Source organism: Pseudophryne corroboree, chromosome 11, assembly GCF_028390025.1.
Source record: "Pseudophryne corroboree isolate aPseCor3 chromosome 11, aPseCor3.hap2, whole genome shotgun sequence".
Classification (NCBI taxonomy): domain Eukaryota; kingdom Metazoa; phylum Chordata; class Amphibia; order Anura; family Myobatrachidae; genus Pseudophryne; species Pseudophryne corroboree.
This window is the reverse complement of record NC_086454.1, coordinates 97,904,667-97,920,265: the sequence shown is the minus strand read 5'-3', so window position 1 is coordinate 97,920,265 and position 15,599 is coordinate 97,904,667. Positions and strand designations below refer to the sequence as shown.

Here is a 15,599-nt window from a genome sequence, read left to right as displayed (position 1 = left end):
CGACCCTGCTGTGCAGCTCTCCCCGAGTCCCCGGCCTTTAACTGTGGTGCGCGATATGCGCGCTGCGCGGCGCCGGCGTCTGACGTCAGACGCCGGCGCCGGGCAGCGCGCATACAGCACACCGACCACCGCCTGCAGACAGCCACACTCCCCCTCCCCGCAGATCACACCACCGCACCATTGGAAGAGTCCTCCGGTCCCGGCCCGCGCCCTCTGACAGCAGCAGTGCCTCCCTCCCGCGCCGCAGGTATTGTGGGGGGCATTTATTTATCTAGCACTGTGGGGGGCATTTATTTATCTGGCACTGTGGGGGGCATTTATTTATCTGGCACTGTGGGGGCATATCTGGCACTGGGGGCATTTAATGTATCTGGCACTGTGGGGGAATATCTGGCACTGGGGGCATTAATGTATCGCACTGTGGAGGCATATCTGGCACTGGGGGCATTAATGTATCTGGCACTGTGGGGGCATATCTGGCACTGTGGGGTCATCTGCACTGTGGGGGCATTTATGGATCTGTCACTGTGGGGGCATTTACGGATCTGTCACTGTGGGGGCATATCTGGCACTGTCGGGTCAGCTGCACTGTGGGGGGCATTTATGTATCTGGCACTGTGGGGGCATATCTGCGCTGTGGGGGCATTTATGTATCTGCACTGTGGAGGCATTTATGTATCTGGCACTGTGGGGGCATTTCTGTATCTGGCACTGTGGGGGCATATCGGCACTGTGGGGGCATTTATGTATCTGGCACTGTGGGGGTATATCTGCACTGTGGGGGCATTTATTTATCTGGCACTGTGGGGGGCATTTATTTATCTGGCACTGTGGGGGGAATTTATTTATCTGGCACTGTGGGGGGCATTTATTTATCTGGCACTGTGGGGGCATATCTGGCACTGGGGGCATTTAATGTATCTGGCACTGTGGGGCATATCTGGCACTGGGGGCATTAATGTATCTATTACTGTGGAGGCATATCTGGCACTGGGGGCATTAATGTATCTGGCACTGTGGGGGCTTATCTGGCACTGGGGGCATTAATGTATCTGACACTGTGGGGGGCAATAATGTATCTGGCACTGTGTGGGCACTTATGCATCTGGCACTGGGGGCATTTATGTATCTGGCACTGGGGGTGCATATCTGGCACTGTGTGGCCATTTATGTAGCTGGCACTGCTGGGGGGCATGTCACGTGTAGCTGGCACTGCTGCGGGGCATGTCACGTGTAGCTGGCACTGCTGCGGGGCATGTCACGTGTAGCTGGCACTGCTGCGGGGCATGTCACGTGTAGCTGGCACTGTGTGGGCACTTATGCATCTGGCACTGGGGGCATTTATGTATCTGGCACTGGGGGCATTTATGTATCTGAACTGTGGGTGCATATCTGGCACTGTGTGGCCATTTATGTAGCTGGCACTGCTGGGGGGCATGTCACGTGTAGCTGGCACTGCTGGGGGGGCATGTCACGTGTAGCTGGCACTGCTGGGGGGGCATGTCACGTGTAGCTGGCACTGCTGCGGGGCATGTCACGTGTAGCTGGCACTGCTGCGGGGCATGTCACGTGTAGCTGGCACTGCTGCGGGGCATGTCACGTGTAGTTGGCACTGTGTGGGCACTTATGCATCTGGCACTGGGGGCATTTATGTATCTGGCACTGGGGGAATTTATGTATCTGAACTGTGGGTGCATATCTGGCACTGTGTGGCCATTTATGTAGCTGGCACTGCTGGGGGGCATGTCACGTGTAGCTGGCACTGTTGGGGGGGCATGTCACGTGTAGCTGACACTGCTGGGGGGGCATGTCACGTGTAGCTGGCACTGCTGGGGGGGCATGTCACGTGTAGCTGGCACTGCTGCGGGGCATGTCACGTGTAGCTGGCACTGCTGCGGGGCATGTCACGTGTAGCTGGCACTGCTGCGCGGCATGTCACGTGTAGCTGGCACTGCTGCGGGGCATGTCACGTGTAGCTGGCACTGCTGCGGGGCATGTCACGTGTAGCTGGCACTGCTGCGGGGCATGTCATGTGTAGCTGGCACTGCTGGGGGGCATGTCATGTCTATCTGGCACTGCACATTGGCCCTCATTCCGAGTCGTTCGCTCGGTAAATTTCTTCGCATCGCAGTGATTTTCCGCTTAGTGCGCATGCGCAATATCCGCACTGCGACTGCGCCAAGTAATTTTGCTATGAAGATAGTATTTTTACTCACGGCTTTTTCTTCGCTCCGGCGATCGTAGTGTGATTGACAGGAAATGGGTGTTACTGGGCGGAAACAGGCCGTTTTAAGGGCGTGTGGGAAAAAACGCTACCGTTTCCGGAAAAAACGCGGGAGTGGCTGGAGAAACGGGGGAGTGTCTGGGCGAACGCTGGGTGTGTTTGTGACGTCAAACCAGGAACGACAAGCACTGAACTGATCGCAGATGCCGAGTAAGTCAGAAGCTACTCTGAAACTGCTAAGAAGTTTGTAATCGCAATATTGCGAATACATCGTTCGCAATTTTAAGAAGCTAAGATTCACTCCCAGTAGGCGGCTGCTTAGCGTGTGCAATACTGCTAAAATCGCCTTGCGAGCGAACAACTCGGAATGACCTCCATTATGTGTATCTGGCACTGTACTGGAGACATTGTGTGTAAGGAACACTACTGTGGCTATGTGTAAGGCTGCTAATTGTGTGAAAATATATTTATAGTTTGATGATATGAAGTTACGAGACCACGCCCACTTTTCCAGAGGCCACACCCACTTTTCCGGGAAGTCGCGCGCATGGGGGGGGGGGGGGGGGGGGCGGCGCTTTTACATTTTCTCGCTCAGGGTGCTAGTAGGCCTGGAGCCGGCCCTGCTTGACTTATTATCTCCAACCTCTACCAGTGGGAAACGCAGGATTTCTAGTGGTGGGGTTTCAAACGAAGTCCACAACCTCCCACTCTGCGGAACATTGGAGCAAGTGTGGAAGTCTGGGGGTTGGGGGAGCAGAAGAACCTAGTATTGACTGTAGACATTAATTTAAATTTTGGTCTATACTGTTTAGAATGGTATCTGTTTGGATGGTCGACAGTCATTAGGGCGACCACTATTGGTCGACATTGACATGGATACATGGTCGACACATGAAAATGTCGACGTGACTTTTTTTTAAAAACACATTTATTTTTCTTACTTTACCATCCACTTGGACTACGATTGGGAATAGTAACCTGTGCCGAGCACAGCTGTAGCGGAACGAGGCACAAGGGGACGCGGTACACTAATTGGGGTTCCTGGTCATGTTACGGAAAAAATAACACCAAAAACAGTTCAGTAATCCATGTTGACCTTTTCATGTGTCGACCATGTCAATGTCGACCAATAGTGATCGACCTAATGACTGTCAACCTAATGACTGTCGACCATTTATACCGGAACCGTATAGAATACAGTATTAATATTTAGCACTATAGATGGTTTATAGTTTAGGCCAGTGATGGCTAACCTTGACACTCCAGCTGTTGTTGAACTACATATCCCAGCATGCCCTGCTACAGTTTTGTTATTTGGCCATGCTAAAACTGATGCAGGGCATGCTGGGATGTGTACTTCAACAACAGCTGGAGTGTCAAGGTTAGCCATCACTGGTTTAGGTTGTGTCAAGCATATTTAAATAATATAGATAAGTGGCCAGGAAAAGGTTAAACATACCATAATAAATAAATAAATAAATAAATAAATACACAAACATAATAGAACCAGTAGGAGACAGAACTACACTTTCTAAACATTCTCCCACCTCATGGTAAGGCTCCTATCTCTTCTTCCTGGTAGCTACTCTCTAGTCCAGAGCACTGATTGAGGGCTCAGATCCACACACACAGCAAACTTGGTAGGAGAAGCTGCTACCACTGGGCATGTGCAGCAGCTCTGCTTTGTCCCTTAAACTGCATGATGTGGCGGCAGCTCTAGTAATCGTATTATATACCATTGCTATTATTGTCATAATTTGAGCCACTTGCTAAGAGGAGGGGTGTTTCCGGGCAACCAGAAACCCCCTGCGTTTGCTTATGTATTGTTGAAAGCTCAAAAATCTGGTTTCAAATAGGCTGTGTCTAAATTCTGTAAAGTGGACTGGTCCTTGCAGTACGCTTGGCAAACCTGTGCATGTAACGGATCATTCCAGCTTTGCATTTTGTGTAGTTCATAAATGACCCTCTGGTGTCATAAGAAATAGAAGCCGGTAATACACTGGCATATTTATAATGGATGCTGTGTGTGCAGTGCACACGAACAATCGGGTTCCTGTGGGCACACCCTGCACCCATTTTTTTCAATACTTTCCCTCCGGGGTCCTGCATCGACAGCGCTGCGGTAAGCACCAGGAAAATGGCACATAGCCATTTTCCCTGCATTTCTCGCATGCGCAGTAAGGAAATCAATGGGTAAATGGAATCTCCGTGACCCAGGAAGTTGAACATGAAAATATGATTGTGATGAACTGATAATAATTGATCAGTTGCTTGCAGCACTTGTGAATCACCCCACATATTGTGTTGTGTATAATATGTAAATGGGCCCGCACCATTTTTCCAGAGACCTGCGCATGTGCACTAAACTCTGGGGCAGCGCTAGTGACCCTAGTGCCCATAGCTCCGGAGATGCTGTACTGGGCTGCTCCCGGAGACTGTCTGCAGCGCTGTCGGCTCCTCTGCTATGACAGGAGCCGGGTGCTGTAGCAGAATTTCACACTACAGCACCTGGCTTCTGTCATTGCGGAGGAGCCCACAGATTGGTGTCTCCCCCTCTAGGCGTCACACCCGGGTGCGGATGGCACCCGCCTTATGACGCCACTGAGGAGGGGGCCCAGATGGAGCCTGCACACGCTGCCACCCGGTCAACCCTCCCCGCATGCCCCCCCCCCCCCCCCCCCCCAGCAGAACAATATACTTATTATTGCAGTGTCACTTTACTGCATCGGGGTCACATTGCAGCACATGGGGGACCCGGCGCCCGGCAGCGCTCAGCGGAGCAGCGAACACCGGCTCCCTGGACAGGTGAGTATAAGGTTTTTTATTTTTTTATTTGTACACTGTGATCAGCTTGTGTGTCTATCGGACACACATCGCTGATCACACTGCCGGGTGCCCGCTTAGCTTTCTCTGCCAGGGGCAGAGAAAGCTGGGCAAATGCCTCCCTATCGCAGTACTGTCCTGTGATATCGCCAGCCGGAGCTGGCGAGATTATGACAGGGCACACTGCAGTATTTTTTCACATATTTTTTTTTTTTAGTAAATTTGGCCACATCACATTTCCCATTGTAAGTATGGGGAATGCGATGTGGCTTACTAAACAAAAGTGAATTAAAGGATTTGGAGCAGTTTTTCATGAAAACTTCTCCAAATGCCCTTTAATATATTCAGGTGATACTAAAATAATGTGATAAAGGTGTGAAAACTTTTCACATCATTTTAGTACAAATAATGTTAATAAATAGACCCCTTGGTCTCCTGGGAATATATATATTCCCTAGGGAAATCAGTGTGAGATCCCTGCAGTCGTAATACCGATGTCTGGATCCTGCTGCATAAAAGACCGACAGGGGTGAATAAGGGGTGTCCCCACCCCATAACCCTCCCTCACCAGCAGCCTAATCCTATCCTCCACCCTTTGTACCTAACCTCTGTCCCCGCTGCTTAAACCTAATCCTCCCTCCCCCACAGCTTAATCCTAACCCCACCTCGGGGGTGCCTAACCCTGACCCTCCCTGCAGCCTAACCCTAATCTCTTCCGCCCCCCCCCCCCCCCCGACTGACACCTAGACCACCTCTCCCGGCCCTAAACTTAAGAGTGCGGTATTACCTGTGGTCAGGTTTCCTCCTATCAGGACGCGGCGTTGGTCTCCAGGCCTATTCGGAGTTCCGACGTCTCGATTCTGAATGTTGTCGGGACCCCGGTGTCAATATTTCAACTGCCAGGATCACAACAGGCGGCATCTTGACTGCACCCCTCCCTAGGATAGATTTTGTTCATACCTATTTACAATACACTGAGATTGATAAATATACAAGAGTCACGTGGATACATAAGGATACAGTTTGTGTTCTATGGAAATTATGCAGCAGTTTCCAGAACAGAAAATAATTTGTATGATCATCAATGTACCGTATCATTTCACACACCCATTCTGTAACCAGGTATTTTTTTAAAAGAAAAGGTTTTATTGTTTTATCCATTATGTTGTAGACTCACTAGATGCATTTCAAGACCACATGCACACACGATGTCACTGGGTTTGCAGGTTTCATATTCTTACATTTCTTTAGTACAGCATAATTATTATGCATATTATAATATCTGTCTTAGGCTTGGCAATGCATGTTTTATTTATCTTTGCTAAACACAGAATAGTGATACAGGCCATGCTGAGAGATTCAGTATGGGATCCCGACGGCAAGCACAGCGTGTCGCCTCACGGGCTTGCTGCGCTCACCACCCTTCGTGCTCGGTGGCGAGCATTGCTCGCAGAATAATGTATTCCCGCTCAGGGAGTGGTCTGGCGTCTGTATCCTGACCTCCGGGATCCCGACGGCCGGGAAACTAACTGCTTCCCATTCTGAGAACCTACATAGGGACCTATTTATCAAGACTCTGGTTACTCGGGATGTCCAGCAAAATAACGCTGCCAGGGCCAGTGAAGCTGCATCCAAGGACACAGCCACTGGCTCAAGCATGACCGACATACAGGCCCGGCGTTCTCACTCAGCAAAGGGATGCAGAGCAGGCAGGCGCCATGCTGTAGAGGCGCTCTCCCCGCTTTGCATCCGTGTGTTGTGCCTGGGCCCCCTGCTGCTGTGCCTGTCACTGTATGACAGGCAGTGGCGCCGGCAGCTTAAAGCCTCCCCCTACCCCCCTGCAGTGCCCGTATCCTGGCCGAAAAGGGGGCGTGGCTACATGGTGCCGAGGGTCAGAGCTACATAGGCTGCAGAGCCTGAGGAGGACAGAAACTGCGGCCTGCCAGACGGTATGTGGAGGGAGAGTGAGTGAGAAAGCGTGCTTGTGTATCTGTGTGTGTGTATCTACAGTATGTGTGTGTATATGTGTGTGCGTGGGAGGGGGGAATAATTTGTATAAATGGCACTTCTGAGGGCATTATATGTAACCGGCAATACTACAGGGGCTATTATTTGTGTAACTGGCGCTACCACAGGGACTATTATGTGTATAACCAGCGCTACTACAAGGGCTATTATGTGTATAATCAGCGCCAATACAGTGGCTATTGTGTATAACAGGCGTTACTACATGGGCTATTATGCGTATAACCGGCGCTACTACAGGGGCTATTATGTGTATAACCAGCGCCACTACAGGGGCTATTATGTGTATAGGCGGCGTTACTACAGGGGGTATTATGTGTATAAGCAGCGCCACTACAGGGGCTATTATGTGTATAACCGGCACTACTACAGGGGCTATTATGTGTATAACCGGCGCTACTACAGAAGCTATTATCTGTATAAGCAGCGAGACTACAGGGGCTATTATGTGTACAACAGGGCCACTTAAGGGCCTATTATGTGTATAACTGGTGCCACTACAGGGGCTATTATGTGTATAACCAGCGCCACTACAGGGGCTATTATGTGTATAACTGTCCCACTCTAGGGGTTAGTATGTGTATAACCAGCGCCACTACAGGCACTATTATGTGTATAACTGGTGCTACTACAGGGGCTATTATGTGTATAACTGGTGCTACTACAGCGGCTATTATGTGTATAAGCTGCGCTACTACAGGGGCTATTATGTGTATAACCGGCGCTACTACAGGGGCTATTATGTGTATAACCGGCGCTACTACAGGGGCTATTATCTGTATAAGCAGCGAGACTACAGGGGCTATTATGTGTACAACAGGGCCACTTAAGGGCCTATTATGTGTATAACTGGTGCCACTACAGGGGCTATTATGTGTATAACCGGCGCCACTACAGGGGCTATTATGTGTATAACTGTCCCACTCTAGGGGTTAGTATGTGCATAACCAACGCCACTACAGGCGCTATTATGTGTATAAATGTTGCTACTACAGGGGGGCTATTATGTGTATAACTGGCGCTACTTCAGCGGCTATTATATGTATAAGCTGCGCTACTACAAGGGCTATTATGTGTATAAGCGGCACTACTACAGGGGCTATTGTGTGTATAAGTGGCAGTGCTATAGGGGCTATTGTGTGTATAAGCTGTACTACTACAGGGGCTATTATGTGTATAAGCGGCGCTACTACAGGGGCTGTTATGTTTATAAGAGGCACCACTACAGGGGCTATTATGTGTATAACCGGCGCTACTACAGAAGCTATTATGTGTATAACCGGCGCTACAACAGGTGATATTATGTGTATAAGCGGCACTAATACTAGGGCTATTATGTGTATAAGCGGCATTACTACAGTGGCTATTATGTGTATAAGCGGTGCTGCTACAGTGGCTATTATGTGTATAACCGGCTCCACTACTGGGGACATTATGTGTATAAACAGCACTACTATGTGCAGGTGTTATGTGAATAAGATTGTGCTTCTGTGTGGCGTCATTTGAAATGCGGTACTATTGTGTGGCCCGCCCCTTCCTTGTGAAGCCACACCCCTTTTTGCCACACGCAGTCCCTTTGTAAAATATGTGAGGGCGCAAATTTACAGTTTGCAGGGAGGCAGCAAACACCCTAGCACCGGCCCTGCCGACATGCCACTGTTTTCTGGAATGCTCCCCCCAAAAGCCAGCAGCATGCCAGTCATCTCCAGATCTGCATTTGCGACTTGCCGATCCTTTGTATAGACAGATCCATAACCATCTGCCTACTGCAAAAATAGTCTAAATAGCTTCCACCGCTGAATCGTCCCCTTTATACATTGTGCTCCTTTGTACACACACCCAGATTTGCATTGGAAGCTAAACATTGCAAACTTCATTTGTTTACTAAAGGCCAGTACTCACGGCCCGATGCTGGAGAGATGTGTGCTGAGCGAACCGCTCAGCACACATCTCTCCCGGCGCTCAGCACAGCGCGATCTGTGCTGAGCGTGCGGGGGGGAGACGGGGGGGCCGCTCACTTCACCCAGCGGGTGAAGTGAGCGACCCGCTAGATTGGCCTGCATGCAGGCCAATCTAGCAGCAGCGATAGCGATGCGCGGGGCTGCGCATCGCTATCGCTGTTAGGGCTACACACGGAGCGATCTTGCTGAAAATCTAAGCAATCTAGTCAGATTGCTTAGATTATCGCTCCGTGTGTACCCCCCTTAACTCTTATCGCCTTAACCCTAACCCTCGGGACTGTGACCATCGGGATTCTGCAGGCAGTATTGTGAGTGCATAATTACTGTCGGGATGCCAACTACATCCCACCTATTCACCCGGTGAATGATGGGTCCAAAATACTATCAATAAAACTAGGCCATGTTTAACATTTTTAAATGAAATAGTTTGGATGATGACGAACTTACATAAGTGGTTTTGTGAGTGCTGACTGCGCAACCATTGTGATGTATTGGTCACTTTTCTGAGGTCCGTCCATTCTGGGTTAACTGGGATCGACTACTGCTGCCAGTGCCTGCCAGTATGATCCCAAAGGGTCTATCTTTGGCTGTTTAATATACCGAAGCATGGCTCAATCAATATATCAGGGACATTTACAATACAAGTAACGCTTGACATGTAAAGAATCAGGTGGAGAGTTTCTATGCATTTAAAGATTTGTATGAATGCTGACTTCTTTTGTTTTGTTTACGTTATTTATTTATTTATTTTGAAGGAGTTTTTATTAAACAAGAGTGAAAAGAAAAAGGTGCATTCTGGATATCAAAAGTACAAATAGTTACATCATAAATGGCAAGATACAAAGAATATCCATAGTGTAGGAATAATAACAATGCAAAAATGTAAAACGCAGAATGTGTCCAGCAAGAGGAGTAACAATTTGACATAAAAGCCACTATTGCAATAAGTAGTTGAAAAGCAAAAATCAGCATAAGATAATAAAAAAGGAGTTGGGGGTGGTAAGCAGGAAGAGGCGGGAGCTGTGATTGAATGGGGAGTTCCCCACGGGAGCATCAGGTTATCCAAAACCACATAGGAGACTCAAAAGGGATACAAGTACCTTATAATTACAATTCAATTGGCATATGATTCAAATATATCTAGTGTTATATCAGCCCATATGTAGAAAGCTATTTTTGATCTGTAACTTAATCGAATGGGATATAAATAAAACTTTCCCATGTGTCAAATAAAGATTGTGCATTATTCTGTTTGTGTTATTTAGGAGATTTATGGCAGAAAATATTTCACCCCCTAGAATGTATTGTAAGCCATACTTGCTAACTTTTACATTGACCTCTCCAAGAGAGCATATCCAGATAAGTTCTGAAGGGGGCGGGCACTTCTTGTCATTACCCCCCAATCTCAGATTCTCTGAGAATCAACTCATTGCGCCCCCTCCCTCTGCCCATTTCACTAGGAAGTGAGTGGGATATGGGAGGTTGAGGCTGTGTAACTCCCCAAAAATTCTGCTGTCATCCGGAAATTGTTGGAGAGCAGTCAAGTATCACGTAAGCTCTCATGAGCTAGTATACCCTTTGTCTCATGAGCTTGGCCGTGGCTGCTAAGTCCATCTAAGGACGGTGTTAGCCTATAGTGGCCTATGAGCTACTCCCTGTTGGCCCCAATGATGCATGTGCTGGCTGATGTCCGCACATGGGCAAGATGCACCCTGGACCAAAACCAGGAAGTAGAGTGAAAGCAGAACTCATCACTTTGCCTGAATGTTCCAGTTCTGCCAAGAGATTGTAGCAAAATTCCCGCAAATTTAGGCGTAAATAATTTATCACATCCGCATTAAAAATTCCTGTTGTGATAAAATAGGGATGCAATTTACCTATCCCTATTAAAATGCAGACAGTCAAAATACCGACAACCATTGACCGACAGTCAAAATCCTGACATGGTCAAAATACCGACATTTAAAATACCGACAGGGTCATAATACTGACATTTAATATGTCGACTGGTCAAAACGTCGACATGAGTTTTTCATGATTTCTCCATTGAAACTTACTTTTTCGTATTCTATCATCCCAGTGGACCTGGAGGGGGAATATAATAATGTGCTGAGCGCAGCATGGCACCGCGCCCGAAGCATGGCGAGCACAGCGGTACATTTATACGGTGTCCATGTCGATATATGTCGACATCCACACTAGAAAAACAATGAAAAACTGTTGCCGACTTTTTGACCTTGTTGATATTTTAAATGTCGGTATTTTGACCTTGGCGGGATTTTGATTGTAGGTATTTCATACTGATCCCGATGAATTAGGCCCTGTGTGCTTTGCAAGTAACTGACAATGATGTTTGTTGATAAAAGGTTCATTCTTCCATTCTGTCTAAAGCTACCTCTGAAGTGTTGCGTCGAGTGTCAGTTTGTAGTTGGTACTTTACAAGCGTTGTCTGCATAGCAGTGTGTCTGATTGTTGTGGAATTGTTTTGTTTTTGTTTCCTTGTTTTCTTTCAGTCTTGTGATGATTTGCTGTGATTCCACCTTCTTTGTTCCTATTTGTGAATAGGACGCTCATTTTATATTAGGAGAGTTAGTTGAGACTTGTTGACTTGGCTCTGAACTGAAGAAGGGGTTTTAGTAGGGGTGGTACCTGGCATCCCATGACCTTTTATTATGCATGTCTTCAGGTTCCTGTGATTGCTTAAACGCTTCTCCTGCCCTGGCAGAGTGCCCACACCTAATTTTAAAACAGCCGTAGACAATGGAACTCATTGAATGGTGTTCCTCTGCCTGGGGCACGGGCAGCTGCACAGGGCACGCTGTACATACACGGCTTTTATTTCATGTCCGCCCTATCACAATGTGCCATATATCCTTGTGTCCTCACCAATGCAGGTGTTTCGGAATTGTATACCACAAGCACCCTTAGTGTTAATCAGTTAGCTCCTGTGTTTGGCTGTTATGCAGAATGAATAAAAGACTTCCACTCCTGCCTCTTGCTCAGATCAGACAATGGATACCTGAGTATTGTGTAGTGCGTTCTGAGACTCCACCATTAATCTGCTCACTCTAGTCCACTATGCGGTCCATCTGCATAAAATATTAATGTTCTGTGTACATGCATAATCACTTTCATATAGAGAATAAATAATAAATGTGATTTTTTTATATATATATATATATATATATATATATATATATATAAAGTTGTGTGTATATATATATATATAGTGGCAAAGAGAGTACTTTGCCACGTTCTGATACTTCAGAACAGGACTCGCTCCCCTGGAAAAGGGACAGGTAGGGATAAAAGTCCTACTCCTTGGTACAGCAAAGGTAATACACAGAGCTGCACTACGTGGGTGCGACTAATGGGTTATATGATGGTATAAATGTGGGAACCAATGGGTGGGGCTTCTGGCGCCAGTTTGTGGCCGGATGACAGAGTGGGCCGGTTTGGGCTTAGCTAGTGTTCAGGGAAGCCGTGTTTGCTGAACAAATGTGATGTGACGACATTTGTGAGGAATAAAGACACAACCTCAGTGAAGAGCCATTCATTGTGAAGCAAACCTTTTCCAGTATACAACATACACACTGTTAAACACTGTGATGTGATGTAAAATGGACTTTTCGGGCTCACATTGGTGAGATTTCAGAGGAAATAAAAGGAGGTGCTGGGGACTGCTCTGGGCAGACATATAAACAGCCAATCAGCACCTTTTTCTGCGAATTGGGTTGAATATCGCGGGTCAGAGGCCTTCACACTGCACAACGAGCTGGGTCCGACACGTGTTTAACCCATCTTTTAACCCGGGTTGAAATGGCAACAGCCTTGCAATAACCCAGGTTATTGATGCAATGTGAAAGCGGTATGACTTGAATCAGTAGAGGAAATAGCTATGAATCTTATAGCCTATTTTATTATACAGGTTGAGTCTCCCTTATCCAAAATGCTTGGGACCGGAGGTATTTTGGATATGGGATTTTTCCGTATTTTGGAATAATTGCATACCATAGTGAGATATCATGGTGATGGGACCTAAATCTAAGCACAGAATGCATTTATGTTACATATACACCTTATACACACAGCCTGAAGGTCATTTTAGCCAATATTTTTTAGAACTTTGTGCATTAAACAAAGTGTGTCTACATTCACACAATTCATTTATGTTTCATATACACCTTATACACACAGCCTGAAGGTCATTTAATACAATATTTTTAATAACTTTGTGTATTAAACAAAGTTTGTGTACATTGAGACATCAAAAAACAAAGGCTTCACTATCTCACTCAAAAAAGTCCGTATTTCGGAATATTCCGTATTTCGGAATATATGGATATGGGATACTCAACCTGTACCACTCTTACCAGTCTCTACTTGTAGTCATTGTGCAACATTCCCAGGATCATATACAGGCTGTATTTCACATTCCTCCAATCACACAGAACACAATGTAGCTCACTTTAAAAGTGATCATTGCAACAGTCACTATTTGGTACAACAGTATCACTGCCTGAGATGTGTTTTCTCGTTTTGTCATTAGACGCCTCAGTTGACAATGAGGACACTGCTTAATTCTCCATCAGAAAGGAGTTTGAATTTCTTGCATAAAAGGAAATGTAATTGACCAGTAATTGCTAATTGATGAAACGTGTATTTTGGAATATGTAATTGGGCTGATGCTGAGATGGAATACATTTGCATCCAGTTTTGGAATGGGCTTGCAAAAAAATGTAAAAAAAAGAATCCACAGGTGTGTGCAAAATAACCATGCCACGTACAAGTCTGCACCCCTAGCTTATGCTCCAGATTGTATAGGTTATATATGTATTGATAATATAGGTTATATATGCTTATACTTGTGTTTTAAAACATTTGCTTTAATAGAGAATAGAGAAACACATTTAATCACCCATCAAGTTTGAACTAAAGAAAGAAAAACCTTTTTAAAATATCGGAGTCCCCTTGTGCACACATGAATGGGTATAAAAATATGTTCTAATAGACCCACACATAAAATATCAGCCAATCAGAGTTGGTTAATTAGCGATGCCTGTAACTGTATCTGCCATCAGAACTCACAATGGCTGTGGCTGCGACAGGCATTTATCCATCTCTAGGCGGGCCTGCATCACTCTGAGAACACGCCCTTACTGTGCTCCGCCTAAGGTAGAACTGTCACAAATAAGCAAATCTGCATACACACATGTGAGCCTGTCATTTGGCCATGAGCTGAACCAATGTACACATTTTACACTAGAAAAACTGGAGTTCAAGTCCATGTCTTCATAACTTCCAATGTGTTTTAGTCCATTACTTGGTGCACTGTTAGCAGCTATTGCACATTGCCACCTTTGGATTGGAGGAAGGTACTACACTTTAGCAAACAACTATTTAGAGATGTTTGACATTTTGAATGCTGCTACTCCCAGCAATGGTAGTACATTTGTTTTAGGCACCTAGGGGCAGATATACTAAAGCTTCTATCTCTGAAAAGTGAAGGCGTTGCCTAAAACAGCCAATCAGAGTTTAGCTATCATTTCTCTTTTGCATTCTAGAAAATTATTGGCAAAATCATGTTTGGTTGCTATGGACAACAAACTCCACTTGTCTGTTTTAGAAGCTTTGCTAAATGTACCCCAAAGGGGATTTAGTCAATATCCTGGCAACCAGGATCCCTTGGTTCAGGATAGTGACGCCGGGATCCCGACCGCTGAGAATGCCGGCAGCGGCGCCAGGGCTGTTCCCACTCGTGGGTGTCCACTACACCCATAGAGTGGGAATAGAACCTGGGGCGATCCAACGAACCCGCAAGCGTCTTTCCAACGCTCGCAGCGCTACCGGCATTCTGGCGGCCGGGAACCTGGTTTCGGTATCCTGATCTTTGGGATCCCGACCGCTGGGATTCCATCCCCAACCTTCCCCCAGGACTATTACGTCATAATACATCTTCCATGTAAGCTGATGACGCTGTTCTGTGTACGCTCTTCTTGTGGTTCTTTGCTGATCCTAATGTTGAGCATTCATTAAGTAGTAGAATGTGCTTCCTTATCAGAGGGGTTGAAGAGACAGCAGTTTATTTTATACACAGCTTTTTCAAACAATTGACACTTTATAAAGTTGTGACACCATCATTGTAATATTAAGTCGTATTTATTACCACCATGATACTGTAGCCCCAGCAGAGCAAGGCGTCCTACAAATAACCTATATTCTCTCTCTCCCTCCATAGCTTCACCAGTGTATCTCAGGGGACACACATCCTGTTCAGGGAGTTTGCTTTTGTTCAGCGCACACCACACAACCGAGTATCCTTTCTGCGGCTCTTCTGGAGATGTTTCAGGACGGTCGGAAAGAATGGAGGTAAGAGCGCACAGACAATGCGGGCGGGGGGTATTTTTGTTACATTGCCAACAGAAGATATACTTTGATGTGAGCTCCATCTGCATTTAGAATCCCGCAGTAGGGGGGCTAGAGTAATCTGCAGCTTTGTCAGCTTAACAGGGATTTTATGAGTCCTCCATCATATAATGAAGCAATATGGACATCTGAGACACAGT

General features: G+C 46.5%; 1 protein-coding gene across 1 annotated transcript in view; it reads left to right on the top strand.

The window, feature by feature from the left end:
* The window catches only part of CSTPP1 (centriolar satellite-associated tubulin polyglutamylase complex regulator 1), a 354,572-nt gene that overhangs the window by 193,416 nt on the left and 145,557 nt on the right, over positions 1 to 15,599 (top strand). Inside the window, exon 3 of the mRNA XM_063944654.1 lies at positions 15,272 to 15,402. Within this exon, the coding sequence (XP_063800724.1) occupies positions 15,272 to 15,402 (131 nt within the window). The remainder of the gene's footprint in view (positions 1 to 15,271; positions 15,403 to 15,599) is intronic.